General features: G+C 33.4%; 1 protein-coding gene across 1 annotated transcript in view; it reads left to right on the forward strand.

Moving 5' to 3' along the window:
* Positions 1 to 16349, forward strand: part of LOC123296233 (dynein axonemal heavy chain 5-like) — a 40102-nt gene that overhangs the window by 17117 nt on the left and 6636 nt on the right. Inside the window, exons 17-27 of the mRNA XM_044877694.1 lie at positions 22 to 313; positions 1434 to 1954; positions 3737 to 5015; positions 5676 to 6182; positions 7003 to 7278; positions 8176 to 8609; positions 9661 to 10571; positions 11371 to 12112; positions 12494 to 13330; positions 14058 to 14458; positions 15174 to 16033. Coding sequence (XP_044733629.1) covers positions 22 to 313; positions 1434 to 1954; positions 3737 to 5015; positions 5676 to 6182; positions 7003 to 7278; positions 8176 to 8609; positions 9661 to 10571; positions 11371 to 12112; positions 12494 to 13330; positions 14058 to 14458; positions 15174 to 16033 — 7060 coding nt within the window. The remainder of the gene's footprint in view (positions 1 to 21; positions 314 to 1433; positions 1955 to 3736; positions 5016 to 5675; positions 6183 to 7002; positions 7279 to 8175; positions 8610 to 9660; positions 10572 to 11370; positions 12113 to 12493; positions 13331 to 14057; positions 14459 to 15173; positions 16034 to 16349) is intronic.

Consider the following 16349-nt stretch of genomic DNA (forward strand, 5'->3'; position numbering starts at 1 on the left):
TTAAAATTTTGACTCTGACAGGTTTATTTAGAAGCGGTCTTTGTTGGTGGAGATATTTCGAAACAATTACCAGATGAGGCAAAACGTTTTGCAAAAATTGATAAAGCATGGCAAAAAATTATGCAAAAAGCACATGATACTTCGAATGTTATATCATGTTGTGTGGGAGATGAATCCTTAAAAACATTGTTGCCACATTTATATGGGCAATTGGAATTGTGTCAAAAATCATTAAGCGGATATTTAGAAATGAAACGGACAACATTTCCACGATTCTTTTTTGTATCAGACCCAGCTTTATTAGAAATTCTTGGTGAGTATTTGACTAACTTAAAGCAATTTATCATCTCAGTTCCCTTCAATGTTTACTAATTTGATTATGTGACTCATGCCAAAATGATCCCTACCCGCTTTATTTTTTTGTTTGGAAAGTGATTTAGTTATTGTCTGTTGCGGTTCTAAAAACCACTCTTTAGAAAATATCAACCCTTTAGAAAAAACAACACTGATACAAAGTCACTAATCGTTGTGGTCTCATTTCAACCCCTTTTCGGGCCTAGGTGCAGCATCTTTTTCAGCCTTAAGAAACGAAATGCGTTACAGGTTATGTCAAAAATACTAAATATCACATAATTTATGGATTTGTTCCAAGGTGTTTATAAGCCATGATAACAACACAATGCTTTTGGCTTTATACCAAATTTTGGAAAGAACATCCAAAGTTCGAAATTAAGTATCGATAAGCAAAGCATCGAAGGTGGATTATTTGTATGGCAAACTAAGTACGTTTCTAGGGCGCCCAAATGGAAGTTTGTAAAACAAAGTGGTCGCTAGAGTGGAGCTGATGAGGTGATTGCCTAGGGTACTCTCGATATTTCCAACCACCTCTGTGAAGCATCCTGGTAAAATATTTTCTGCCGATAGTCCAGTTTAGCCTTGCAGTGCTTTGAAAAACACAATTCTAGAAGAATGAGTAAGTCTAAAAATTCTGAAACATTTGGAAAAAGTATGAAAAGATCTATGTCTAACTTTTTAGACTCTTCTAGAAGACTTTTTCAGAATTAATCAGAGACTTTTTCAGAATGAATTTTTCGAAAGTCAATTGTTTTTTAAATTTTACTGATTAATTCTGAAAAAAGACTTATTCTTCTTACTTTAGCTAAATTTTGAATGAAATACTTCTAGAAGAGTCTAAAAATGCATAGTAGGTTTCACAAATATCTTTTCATACTTTTTAACAATCTTTCAGAATTTTTTAGACTCCCTTCTGGAAATAAATCTGTTCTGGAACTCTTAGAATACTTTTTTTTCTGAATTACAAACCAAGTGTTCTAAGTTCCAGAACAGATTTATTTCTACAAGAGCATACACTTCTAGTTTCGAGATTTAATTTTATTATACAAAATGTGATACGAAAACCTTTTTTTTTGTAGGCCAAGCATCTGATCCTCATACAATAGACAATCATTTGCTATCAATGTTTGATAATATGCGTAGAGTGAAGTTCCATGAAAAGGAATACAACAAAATGATAGCGTTCATGTCAAGCGAAGGTGAAACAATACCTTTAGAACGTTCAGTACGAGCTGAAGGTTCCGTAGAATCATGGTTAATGGCACTGTTAGTTGCCGCTCAAGCATCTTTGCATGCAATTATTCGAACAGCATATACAATGATACAGGATCCAGGTTTCAATCTGCTAACATTTCTGGAAAAAATGCCAGCGCAAGTTGGTTTACTTGGTATACAAATGATATGGACACGTGATGGTGAATCAGCATTATCGAAAGCACGTAATGATCCTGAAATAATGGGAGATAATAATAATAAATGTTTAAAAATGTTGAATACGTTGATTGATCAAACTACACGTGATTTGACTAAAATTGAGCGTACACAATTTGAAACGTTAATTACAATTCACGTACATCAACGTGATATATTTGATATTTTGGTAATTTGTCTTTATTATGCGGTTTTCATATTTAATTCGTTTGTTTTTGGCACCAATGGTTCCTTGTAGGAAATTCCAAGCTTAAGTTATTCTAGTTTTTGTCCATTCAGCAGCCAAATCTAATTAAGCCTTGATTTTTTTAGCTTTTGCCTACGTTTTGTCGAATATAAATGAACAGAATGTCTATTGCCACCCGGCATGGATACCCGAGCCTATTATTTATATAACTAATATATACTACTAGCAGATACCCGCTTGCTTAGCTTGGAAATTTCAATTTTAAAAACAAATACTACTGTTTTAGAGCCCTCACTTGCGGAACTCTAATTTTAAAAGCCCATGATACTCGCTGATAATGTAACTTTCAACACGTGAAATAATTTTTAAAATCGGTTAAGCATTTAACTCAAAAATGACGAATAACAACTTCGAAGCAAATCACCCCCAAAATAACTTTCTACCCCTTTTTAAACTCATAAGGCGATGTCCCTCAATATAATACGAACACGCCTTCTATCAATGAATGCTTATGTAAAATTTGAAGTAGATTGGATCAAGAAATCACGTTTTCCCATACAAATTTGCCCCATTTTCACCCCCTTAGGAGTATAATTTTGGAAAATTTTTTCTTATAGGATGCCCACGTCATACAAAGCATACATCCTCCAAATTTCAGGTCTCTACGATCTGCGGTTTAAGCTGTGCGTTGATCCATCAGTCAGTTAACAGTTCAGGACAAATAATTTTATGTGCATAGAAGATATCCGATTCCTATAATTTTAGACACGAATATCCGTGAATATACAGTTAGAGTCACTGATTGAAAATTTTCTCCAGCGTGGTCTCACCTTGTGACCCTGTTGGCATTTGTCTTTATTGGGATTGAGATATCAAGGATCTGCGTGTTTTTTAGTCCTTGCATTCACCCTGCAGTGGTATTCACCCTGTGATCCTTAATGGTGAGGATATCCGTGGCTGGTGGTAATAACAGCACTCATTAATAAATCGTTGGTAAGAATAGAAATGCAAATTTGGGAAAAATAACACTTTTTTTCACATTTTTAGAACAAAATGTAAGTTTGTTTATATGCAAAAATATTTCGATACGCTTCAAAAAAAGTGTCATTAGATTTAGGTTTTGGACCAAGCATTCTTCGGGTAAAAATTAAACACGTTATAAAAAAAATGCGCCCAGCGATTGAGATAAAAATTTTTCCTCTTGATTTGCACTCATACTTGTGCGAAGACCGAACATCCAAGCTTGGGCTGGATATCTGGGCTTGGGATCTGACATTAAAGCTTGAAACGATTTTTATCATTCGAAACTAATTCTAGTCTGTGCTAGTGATGGCTTCCAAGCCTGCCCCAGTGCTCAACAATTTTCTTCCAGTTTTGAATTAATATTGACCCGGTTGTTATATTTCGATGGACTTTTGTATCTTTTTGAGAATGGAATATTTAAGACTCTCGCAATATTTTCGCATGTTAATAAGTGCATCTTAAGTGGTATTTCTGCCAAATCAGGAATCGGTTAATAAAATCAGCCTCATTTATTACTTATAGAAACCATGTACCATGTTTGACATAAAAAAAGTAATTTACGAAAAACTCTTCTAATAGTAAAAACTTGGGCCTGAGGAATTCTTCATAATCGTTAAATGTGCATGTGTCAGGATTAATCTTTGGGAAGTTTAGATTATTAGGTACCAAAATCTTTCTTTCGCCTTCACCTATATGACTAATAAAACAATATTGACTATAACGTAGTTTTAATAATTTCAGTGTCGAATGAATATTCGATCAGCCAACGATTTTGAATGGTTAAAGCAAGGTCGTTTCTACTTTAAAGAAGATATTGATAAAACTTGGATATGCATAACTGATGTGACCTTCGTTTATCAAAACGAATATTTAGGAGTAACAGATCGCTTAGTAATCACACCATTAACAGATCGATGTTACATAACATTAGCTCAAGCGTTGGATATGAGCATGGGTGGAGCACCATGTGGCCCGGCTGGAACGGGTAAAACTGAAACAGTTAAAGATATGGGCAAAACTTTAGCAAAATACGTTGTGGTATTTAATTGTTCTGATCAAATGGACTATCGAGGTTTGGGACGAATTTATAAAGGTCTTGCTCAATCTGGTGCCTGGGGATGTTTTGATGAATTCAATCGTATTGAATTACCGGTTTTATCTGTGGCAGCACAGCAAGTCGCTGTCGTTTTGGCAGCGAAAAAAGACAAACGTTCAAAATTCCAGTTTACTGATGGTGATGTAATTAGTATGAGTCTAGAATTTGGTATTTTTATTACAATGAATCCTGGATATGCGGGTCGTAAAGAATTACCGGAGAATTTAAAAATACAATTTCGTATAGTTGCTATGATGGTGCCAGATCGACAACTAATTATCCGTGTCAAGATGGCTAGTTGTGGATTTTTAGAGAATATCACGTTAGCCAGAAAATTTTTTACATTATATAAGTTATGCGAGGAACAATTAACAAAACAGGTGCATTATGATTTTGGATTACGTAATATTTTATCGGTGTTGCGTTCATTGGGGGCGACGAAACGTGTAAATGTTAAGGATAGCGAGAGTGTTATTGTCATGCGAGTGTTGCGTGACATGAATTTGTCCAAATTAATTGATGAAGATGAACCGCTGTTTATGTCCATGATAGCCGATCTATTTCCAAATCAAACCGTCGATAAAACAGCTTATCCACAATTGGAAGAAACAGTCCATGAAGAAACTGATCTAGCTGGTATCATCTACCATCCACCATGGATATTAAAAATTATTCAACTGTATGAAGCCCAATGTGTACGACATGGAATTATGACGCTGGGTCCTTCGGGTGCTGGGAAAACAACTTGTATACAAATACTAATGCGTTCTTTAACTAAAATTGAGGAATATCATCGTGAAATGCGTATGAATCCCAAAGCAATTACTGCTGCTCAAATGTTTGGTCGATTAGATGTGGCGACTAATGATTGGAATGATGGCATATTTTCTTCTTTGTGGAGGAAAACTATGAAATTAAGGAAAGGTGATTCTTTTTAGGGAAAATTTTAGCTTATTGAAAATACACTCAAAAACAAAATTCACCGTCCACTCTACATTTGAAAAGTGGTTTAGTAATTTTTGATAGGGTGTTACTACTTCGTTAATAATGATCGTATATTGAGATGAAATAAAAAAGTTGTAGTGTAAATAAAATAAAACTTTAAAACAAAAAAAAAACCGAATTCAAAAAAGATTTAAGTAAAGTAAGATTTCGGAGGAAATGTGACTTGAAAATACGTCAGTTTTGCATTGAATCGAAATAAAACGCTAGCTACAGAGAAATGTTTTAGCCAAAAGTTTTCAAGGGCAATAGAAGGCATTCGTGATCACCTGTGTCGATGACTTTGGCCTGATATTCTAGTTTCTTGGTCATTTGATATTTACTTGAACTTAAAAGTTATTATCAAAGACAAATGACCTTTTATCAAACATGATATCCTCCATCAAACTCTGTAACTTTTATTTATGGTTTTATTTAAGGATTGGTTGACTCCAAAACGGGCTATTAGCCATAATAGCCATAATAAATTGGGCCACCCGGTATATATATATATATTGTTTTTTCTTCAAAATATAAAAGACGAAAGATAATGAGAAGGAATTATATGCTTAGTCATGCTGATCACGATTTTTTTCCATTCAGATGAACACGTTTGGCTGGTATTAGATGGACCTGTTGACAGTATATGGATCGAAAATTTAAATTCAGTATTGGACGATAATAAAACACTTACATTAGCTAACGGTGATCGTTTACTAATGTCACCCACCGTAAAAATAATCTTTGAACCAGAAAACATTGACAATGCATCGCCTGCAACTGTTTCACGTAATGGAATGGTTTATATGAGTTCCAGTGGTTTAGATTGGGAACCAGTTATTGAGGCATGGCTAAAAACACGATCACAAACTGAGATTATTCTATTACCATCCACAACGAAATTACAAAAAGAGTATCTAAAAGAACAAGCTGCAGAAAATCCTGGCGAAGCAGTTCCGCCAACTGAAATTCAATTTGAATCAGATGTTTTTCGTATTTTATTTGGTCGTTCGTTTGCGAAATTATATGCCTTTACTTTAGAAACGTTAACGATGGCGATAAATGTATTACAGTGTAATGTTACAATGCAAAGTACTAATATAATAGATGGTAAGTTTTCACTAAAGTATGCATATTTTCACCAACTTTTCATGTAACGTTATTTTGCAAGACCTCATTTTCTTAGACAATTTTTTCTATTAGTAATTTTGGCTCATGTGAGGACAAAGTTTCGCAGTTTGACAACTGTAAACTTTCAAACACTTTCCTAGAAATTTTACATAATTGCATTTTTGTTAACATATTTCTTTTCTGAATCATTTGGACAGTTAGCTTCTTTAAATTTTTACATTTTCATGGAAATGGAGTCCTTATAAGAATACTAACCGACCCGGTGAACTTCTACCGCCTAAAAGTCAATGAATGTCGTTTTTGCTGGGCCGCATTTTGGGTCGCATTTTACATTCTCCGTGTTAGTAAGTTGCTTTTACTAGTCCTTGTGCCAAGTGTGGAAACCATGGAGAAATTTTGGAAAATATTACAGTTTCGTTAAATTTGGCAATAAATTTGAAAAGTATAACCCAAAATTAGTAGAATAACATAGTTTATTGATTAAAATAGAATAAAATTTGGGTGTGATAGAGCAAAATCCGATTTTTTTATTTTATTGACGTCATAAAGTATAAAAAATCAATTTTTTGAATATCTTGGCCAAATTTTGATCGATTTGACAGAATTTTTTTTGAAACCCACTAATTTTGGGTCGTATTTTCCATTTTTCATGTTAGTTACTCGCTTTTACTAGTTCTTATGCCAAGTGTGAAAACCATGAAGATGAATTTTTGGAAAGAAAACTTATTTAAAGAGCAGTAGGTTTCTCCGGATCTTTTGAGAATTTGTAAGAATTGAATTTGATTTTCCTGTTGTTTAGGCGTTATAGCTCTACACTTAATTCCACCAGTAGATGAGGCACCAGTTTCGAATTCTCCACGTGATCTTGATGATGACGTAGAAGAAGAAGAAGAAGAAACTACACGTGTATTGACATCGGAACATTTGCACAGGATTTATATGTTTGCTATAACATGGAGTATGGGAGCTTTATTAGAAACGAGTGATCGTTTTAAATTCGATCAATTTTTACGCGAAAACTTACCATTTTTAGATATACCACCAGCTCAACTTGAAGATGATCCCCAGCCAGTAAGTATTTCCTACAAATTTTAGTGAATTAAATGAAAACTCAGCTATTAGATAAGTTTCCATGAAGATATTGATTAAATTTCCATAAAAATTACCGTTAAGCTCTTTTCATTCGCTGTTATAAAATACAATAGGTATTAGATTAGATGAAATTTGAGTTAGCAGTCAGTCTTAGAAATATCTTGTATGAATATCATTTTTTTATAAACTAAAGAAGAATAAATTCAAGAAGAAAAACATGTGAAAACAAACAATTGACTAAGCTAATTGTTTAAATAACACGTATAGACGTTTGTTTTTTTACGTCATGTAATTAAAGAACGGTAGCCACTCTTACATACAACGTTATAAGAGTATCCAGCTTCTTACTTCCACAGTAAATATAGTATAAGCTATAACAAACAAACATACATAATATATGTAACCTATAAATGTAAAATATATACAATATCTGTATATACAAACTATATATTTATAACCTAATTTGCGCCCTCACGGATAAACGATGGTATTTACGAAAAAATATTTCAAACAGAAGTTGTTAATTTTTTACATATTTATAAGAAACATTTTTTACATTTAAACTTTTGTTCTATCTTTAACGGTTTACAAGATGAGTTCTACGGACTCAAGACCCAATTGACCTATGTTTCTCATTTACGAGCTCGGCATCTTTTACATTCTCAGCAAGCTATTAAATTTTCAGCTTGATATCTCTTTTTGTTTTTGAGTTATCGGGTTGACAGGCGGACAGCTGGAAATGGACTACTTAGGTGGTGTTCCTAGCATCAATATTTTTAAGCGTTACAAACTGGAGACTAAACTTGATATATTTCGTATATACATATGGTATAAAAAGAATAGAATAACAAATACAATTAAAACATTTTTCAGAAAACAGTTTTCGATTATTTTGTCAATTACAATGGTGAATGGGAACCATGGTCTACATTAGTCCCTGTTTATACATATCCAGAAGTTGGTACGCCAGAATTTTCCTCAATATTAGTACCAATCACCGATAATATACGAATTGATTATCTAATGAATATTGCATCATGTGAGCCGGTATCCCGACGTGTTCTACTTGTCGGCGAACAAGGTTCAGCTAAAACCGTTATGATGAAATCATTTATGAAAAAACAAAATGCTGAGATATTTTTACATCGTTCCTTTAGTTTTTCATCGTCTACAAGTCCATATCAATTTCAAAAAATAATTGAAGGTTTTGTGGAGAAACGTATCGGTATGACATTTGGACCACCAAATGGTAAAAAAATGATCATTTTTATTGATGATATTAATTTACCAGAAATTAATGAATGGGGTGATCAGGTAAGTTCGATCAATATTTTAGAATACTTTCAAAAAAAGACCTCGTGAGTTGCGGATTTTATATTTTATAAAAACCGGCAAAAATTTTTGTATTTTGATATAAAAAAGAGCAGGAGGGCTGAAAAGTTGACATCCTCAAAAAGCACATACTTGACACTAATCCAGACTTATGCACACGGGGAGGAGTTGGAGAAAATGTCCGTAATCTATCCCCCCTCCCCCATTGAGAATCTCTCCGCACAAACTTCAACTAACAATATAGTACAGTAAATGCAGCCATTTATGCAATGCATTAATGACTAGTGAGCTGTTCTTTTGGAACCATACTGTTCAATTTTGCATAATAATTCAGCAGGGCCGCGAGTCAGCATTCACTTTTTGCGAGGCCTTTTTAGACATATGTCGCCGATAGTGTCGAAATCAGTAGTACGTGAAATATCCTGAGCCATAGTTGATCTCAAATAATTTTTATCAATTTTAATTTTATTTATTAAAGTTATTTTGAATACTTTAGATCATTTAAAATACTCACCTCTTGTCAGAATTGCCGCACATACAACCGCCACTGAAGGTGTGTTTTCAAATGTGTACCAAATACTTTGCTTTCTGGCAGTTTTTCTTGTGACATTAGCCTCGAATGATCAGTGAATCAACGAAAGAACATCGACAATGTCTGAAGATCGGATAAACGAGCTAGCCTCGCTCAAAATAGGAAAATTTTAGTTTGGCGAAGCGAAGCTCTACTAAAGTTCAAAGCCATGAAGGCATCGAAAAAAACTTCAATTCCAAATTATACCGCCGGTCATTTCCAAAAACCCAAAAATTGTGTTTTAAAAATCATGAACGAATTCAGAACACCTCTCTCCCTTCCCCGTTGACGGTCAGTACAGTGCATAAATCTATTTATCCGAGGGAAATATGACTAAAAAGGGTTCCAGCATTTTCTGATGAGTACACGGTTCAGTATACACACGGTTTTTAAATAATTAAAAAAATAAGTTTTTAATTTTTATATATCTTGGTTAAAATCTGTTTAAAAATTTTTATTTAGATAACAAATGAACTCGTCCGACAAACTGTGGACATGAAAGGTTTTTATAATTTGGAAAAACCCGGTGATTTTACTACCATTGTTGATATCCAATTTATGGCAGCGATGTGTCAACCTGGTGGAGCTCGTAACGATATTCCACAACGTTTAAAACGTCAATTTACAATATTCAATTGTCCATTACCCAGCATTCAAACAATGGATAAGGTATTTGGTCTAATTGCTGAAGGTTATTATAATGCGAAACGTGGATTTAAGCCTGTCGTCCGAGATTTGGTCAAAAAAATGATAGTAGTAACACGGTTAATGTGGCAACAAACTCGAACAAATTTATTGCCTACACCAGCAAAATTTCATTATGTATTTTCGTTACGTGATTTATCACGCTTATGGCAAGGATTAGTAGGAACACTGTCTAATGTTATCGATTCTGAAGAATGTTTGCTACTTTTGTGGAAACATGAATGTATGCGAGTATTTGCTGATCGATTTACGACTGTAGCCGATCGTGACTGGTATGTTGATAATCTTTCGACGTTAATAGAAACCGAACTTGGACCCAGTTATAAAGCATTTATCACGAAAAGAGATCCTGTGTTTGTGGATTTTATGAGGGATGCGCCGGAACCTACCGGGGAAGAAGGTGATGCAGGTGATGATGCCGAGTTACCGAAAGTCTATGAGCCGGTTGATGATTTAGAAGTCTTGCGTGAACGATTAGATATGTTTTTAGAAGCATTTAATGACATGGTCCGTGGTGCTGGCATGGATTTGGTATTTTTCCCGGATGCGATGTTACATATTACCCGGATTTCCCGTGTCATTGGACAACCTCGTGGTAATATGATGTTGGTCGGAGTGGGTGGATCTGGGAAACAATCTTTGACAAAATTAGCAGCGTTTATAGCTGGGTATGTATTTAATGATTTTCTCAGAAAAAATTGCACGTTTGTCAGAAATTTGTCTTCCTTAAAAATTAAGTCAGAAAAGATAATTTCAAAAATTTAGGGCTCTGAGAATTATTGTAGCCTAGATTTAAAATTTCCACTACCGTTGCCTGCGCAGTACATTTCTTTCAAATCCAAAGAAAATTGATTGTTTACCATGCAATGAAAATTTGAACATACCTATTAGAAAATAAACCAATATGCAAAAAAGTAGTAACGTAGCTATAAAAGTTTTAAAAGGCAGCTTAAAAATTTGGAAGATTTGAAATTCAAAAATATTTAATGGCAAAGAATAAAATTTCTAAATGAACACCAATGCCAAAATTTTGTACGTAACATCAACATTTTTAAGCGTTACAAGCTTAAAAATAAACTCGTACAAAGAGTCGAACCCGGACCTCTAGGCACTGAGTGTTATTTTTTTAAACTCATCGAATTTTTATTTTTGTTTATAATTAAGGCAACAAAAGTTTGAAAGATTTGAAATTCAGAAAAAAAACTCGTAGTGCAGGAACTGCGTTAGCCAAGCGAACTCCCTCGGAGAATTATGAATACTTTTCAAGAATTTTTATTTCAAAAAATAAGCGTTTAGAGAAAAAATCATAAGAGTACTTTTTTGCTTAAAACTGATAAAAAAATACAAACATATTTTTTATTTTGAAAAAATTAAAAATTTTTTACTTTGCGAAGTACATTTTTTTCGATTTGAAAAACAATTCTTACAAATAGAACGCAATTCCTTATTTAATGTCTTTTTTTCTAGATACAAACCATTTCAAATAGCTTTAACGCGTTCCTATAACATTTCAAATTTCCTAGAAGATTTAAAAATATTGTATCGATTATGCGGTGCTTCTTGTAAAGGCACAGCATTTATATTCACCGATTTGGATGTGAAAGAAGAAGGTTTTCTCGAATATTTAAACAATGTTCTATCAGGTGGTGTCATCTCAAATTTATTTAATCGAGACGAAGTACAAGAAATCACCGATGAATTAATACCAGTGATGCGACGCGAGAATCCAAAACGTGTATTTAATACAGAAACAATTATGGATTACTTTCAGAATAAAACGTGTATCAATTTACATGCGTGCTTTTGTTTTTCACCGGTCGGAGAAAAATTCCGTAAACGAGCATTACGTTTTCCTTCGTTAATATCTGGATGTACATTAGATTGGTTTCAACCGTGGCCACGTGAAGCATTAGTTGCATGTGCTAGACACTTCTTATCTAGCTTTAATATTGAATGTGAACCTGAAGTGAAAGTTGAGCTTGTGGAAGCTTTAGGAACAATGCAATATACTGTGATTGATATATCCGCGGAATATTTTCAACGATTTCGACGAGTCACTTCTGTCACATTTAAATCTTATTTAAATTTTGTGAACGGTTATAAAAAAATGTATCAAATGAAGCAGAATGAGTTGGGCAGTGGAGCTGGAACAATGGATACCGGTTTAAAAAAATTAGCGGAAGCTTCACTTTCTATTGAATTGATGAAAGTAATTTGTTAAACGGCTATTCCATTTGTACTTCTAAAATGTTAAAATATGACCTTACATTGTTTAAAATTGATCTAACCACGATTTAGAACCCATAGGTTTCTAAACAGAACTTCGACAAAATATATACTCTTTTTTACCAAACTGGAAATATGTAAAAAATCTTAATTTAGATAGTCCAGCTATAAGAAAGGGTCGATTCGGATTTAAAAAAAATATTTTATCCTCTGCTGAGGTTTCTGCTTTTCTTCTGTGAATAAAAACAAACGCCATCAACAATTCTGCATTTTTATTGCACGATTCTAGAATTACAAATGGAATACATCCCAAAATGATTGTTATATTCATAAGCTAATTATTTAATATTGAAAAAATTTGCAGAAAGAATTAGCTGTAACAGAAGCAGAATTAGATGCAGCTACCAAAAAAGCAGCTGCAGTTTTAAGTAATGTTACAGAACGTGCTAAAGAAGCTGAAATTGTTAAAAATCAAGTCAAGAATAAAAAAGAAAAAGCTGAAATTCTTGTTGCAACAATAGGTAAAGAAAAAGCTTTAGCAGAACAAAAATTAGAGTCGGCAAGACCGGCCCTGGAAGAAGCTGAGGATGCTTTGAACACAATAAAACCAGCGCACATAGCCACAGTACGTAAATTAGGACGTCCACCTCACCTAATCATGCGAATTATGGATTGTGTATTAATTTTATTTAAATATAAACTACATCCAACCATTGCGGATGCGACTTGTTCAAGCCCAAAACCGTCATGGGCGGAATCATTAAAATTCATGTCGTCCACAACATTTTTACTACAATTCCAAAATTATCCAAAGGATGCCATCAATAGTGAAATGGTTGATTTACTCCAACCGTATTTCGATATGGAGGATTATAATATGGAAACGGCAAAACGTGTTTGTGGCGACGTAGCCGGGTTGTTGTCATGGACAAAAGCAATGGCATTTTTTTATAATATCAATAAAGATGTGCTACCATTAAAAGCGAATTTAGTGTTACAAGAAGCACGCTTACAACTTGCTATGGATGATTTAGCCGCTGCTGAAAAGGAGTTAGAAGATCGTGAGAATGCATTGCTGGAAGTGAAACAACAGCATGAACAAGCTGTAGCAGCGAAACAACGTCTTGTGGATTCTGTAAATGAATGTTTAGGCGTTATGAATGCGGCTACAGCGTTAATCAACGGTTTAGGAGGTGAAAAAGTGAGTATCGAATTTTATGTATTAAACCCGATAGAGCGATACATATATATTTATTTTATTTATATCCTATTCTGGTATTTAATTTTATTTTAATTTTAAGGGTTAACCCTGAAAGGGAATTGTAATTCTAACCTTAATATAATCCTTGATGGAAAAAATATTTGAAGAAAGAATAAGAAATTCTGAAAAAGTCTTAGGAACTTTGAATTTCTCAACGTTTTCGGACTAGTCTAATTCAGAGTTATTCAGAGTTCTTAATACTTTTTTAAAGTTTCTAAGACTTTTTCAGAGTTTCCTAAGACTTATTAAGACTTATTCTTTTTTCAAATATTTTTTCCACCAGGGATATTTTGTTATTTGTTTTAGGGCGTTGCAGATCCATTTTATTTGATTTTATATTTATCTTATTTTTATAATTTATATTTAAGAGTTTAAGTAATGCCACTGAAGGGGATTGCCAAACCAATCGAAACCGGTCCAGCTAATTAATGATAATTTTATATTCTAGCTAAGTTTTTTTATTGTGGACCCTAAAGGGGACATATTTTAACAAAATTCATAATACAGCCCACAAAAATGCTCATCTTAATTTGAATAATTACAATAAAATTACAACCCTCCCCCCCCCTTTAAAATTTTGGATAAAATCTTACAAATCAAATAAAATTTGACCAGCAATCCAAAAAATTTATTTCTTTATCGAGTCCAAAAATTTGTTTAATTTTAGGATCGTTGGATTGAGCAAAGTAGAGAATTTAAGCTAAAACTAACGGTATTGGTGGGTGACGTTTTATTAGCGAGCGGATTTTTATCATATTGTGGTCCATACAATCAACAATATCGCTTGAGTTTAGTGGATACCTGGATCAAACTAATGAATAAACATTCCATACCATATACACCAAATTTAAATATTATTGGTATGTTAGTCGAAGATGCCGAGCTAGCCGAATGGGAATTACAAGGTTTAGCATTGGATGAATCATCTCTGCAGAATGCTTTAGTTGTTACCAAATCGAACTCCTATCCATTATTAATTGATCCACAAAGTCAGGGTAAAACTTGGATTAAGAAAAAAGAAATGAATAATCGACTACAGGTTTCTACTCTTGAGCATAGAATGTTTAGGTAAGTACAACGGTGGATCCAGAGTCAGGGGGAAATTCTTATAAGGCGTCTGATTTCCAGGGGTAAAAATTGACGTTCAAGAAATGTGATTTTAGTAAAAGAAACCTCTATAGTAATATAATAATTATTAGTAGTAGCAGAACTAAATTAAAAAAGGTTTCATTCAAGCTTTACATAAAAAAGATTTGATTTTGCTAATGGGTCCGAGAGTGTTGCCATTTGTCAACCGGTTTCTGGCACACAGCCCACATGAAAAATTTGGGTGCAAAGCCTATCTGTTTCGGGAGAGATATGCTCTGGCGTCGACAAAATCCTGTAGTTTCATTTCTAATAAAACTTATTACAGGTAGCTCGTAAGAAGAACATAAAGGGCCTACAAGTTTAAGCTGGAGAGCCTCAAATACGATATTCCTTTTATTTCATTATTGTAAAATCGATTTTTTCTAAAAATCTATCCGCCTAGAAAAAGTACTAGCATACTTTTTTTGTAATTTGTTAAAAGCTGATTAAAACCCCCAACTAACCCCCCCCCAACCCCCATAAAAGAGGGTTAGGTACGCCCCTGAGAGGTCGACTTTTTTTTACAAAGTGTTACAACCTAATAAACAACTGTGGAAAATTTCAAAGATGCATTAATTTTTTCTTTATTATTATGATATTCTATTTAATTTTATTAGACTTGTTACCTACTTTTAAATTATTATAATTTTTCTAGAACGTATTTAGAAGATTGCCTGGGAAACGGTCGACCATTATTAATCGAAGATATCGATATTGAAATCGATCCAGTACTTGATAATGTACTAGAAAAAAATTTTATTAAATCTGGAACAATTGAAAAAGTTATGATAGGCGATAAAGAATGTGACGTAATGCCTGGTTTTATGTTATACATAACTACAAAATTACCAAATCCTGTTTATTCACCAGAAATCAGTGCAAAAACATCTATCATCGATTTTGCGGTAACAATGTGTGGTCTCGAGGATCAATTGTTAGGACGAATCATTTCAATGGAAAAATGTGATTTAGAAGAGGAACGATTCTCTTTGTTTGAATGCGTTATCGCTCTTCAATTAAAAATGAAAGAACTGCAAACAAGTTTACTGGACCGATTAAATTCGATTGAAGGACCATTAGTGGAAGATGAAACTTTAAAAAATATCCTACAAACTACAAAAGATACGTCACGGGAATTAGATTACAAATTAGAAATTTCTGCTATAACAGACAGAAAAATTCGTACGGCTCAAGCAGAATTTCGAGCAGTGGCAGCACGGGGCTCAATGTTGTACTTTTTAATTGTTGAAATGTCAAACGTAAATGTTATGTATCAAAATTCGTTAAAACAATTTTTACAACTCTTCGATAGTTCGATAACGAAAAGTGAGAAATCTCCCGATACTGAAGAACGAATTAATATTATATTAAAGTATTTAACGCGAGAAGTATGGCGTTATGTTTCACGAGGACAATACGAGCGTCATAAATCATTATTTACGTTGATGTTAGCAATGAAAATTGACATTCAACGAGGGAAAATAACGCATAACGAGTTTTTGGTATTTATAAAAGGTATTAAGATATTATTGTTAGAGAATTTTGTTATCTTTGCACAATTGGCAGTTTTCTCAAGCCTAGGATAACAGAATAGAGTATTTTACTCTATATGAGAAAAAATCTAAAAATATATTATAAAGATAGCTTAAGCAAAAAGCAGTCGGAAAATGTAAATTTTAAAATTCAATTCAAAGTTTTCAGTTATTTAAATCTGTTTTAACATCATGAAAGAGTAGTCGCCATGTTATTACGTCATACGGCTGTGTAAACTGAAAACTTTTTGTCCTCGGTTTTAGTTCGTATTTGTTCTCTAGCCGTTACACTAAATATA

Source organism: Chrysoperla carnea, chromosome 3 (assembly GCF_905475395.1).
Source record: "Chrysoperla carnea chromosome 3, inChrCarn1.1, whole genome shotgun sequence".
NCBI lineage: Eukaryota > Metazoa > Arthropoda > Insecta > Neuroptera > Chrysopidae > Chrysoperla > Chrysoperla carnea.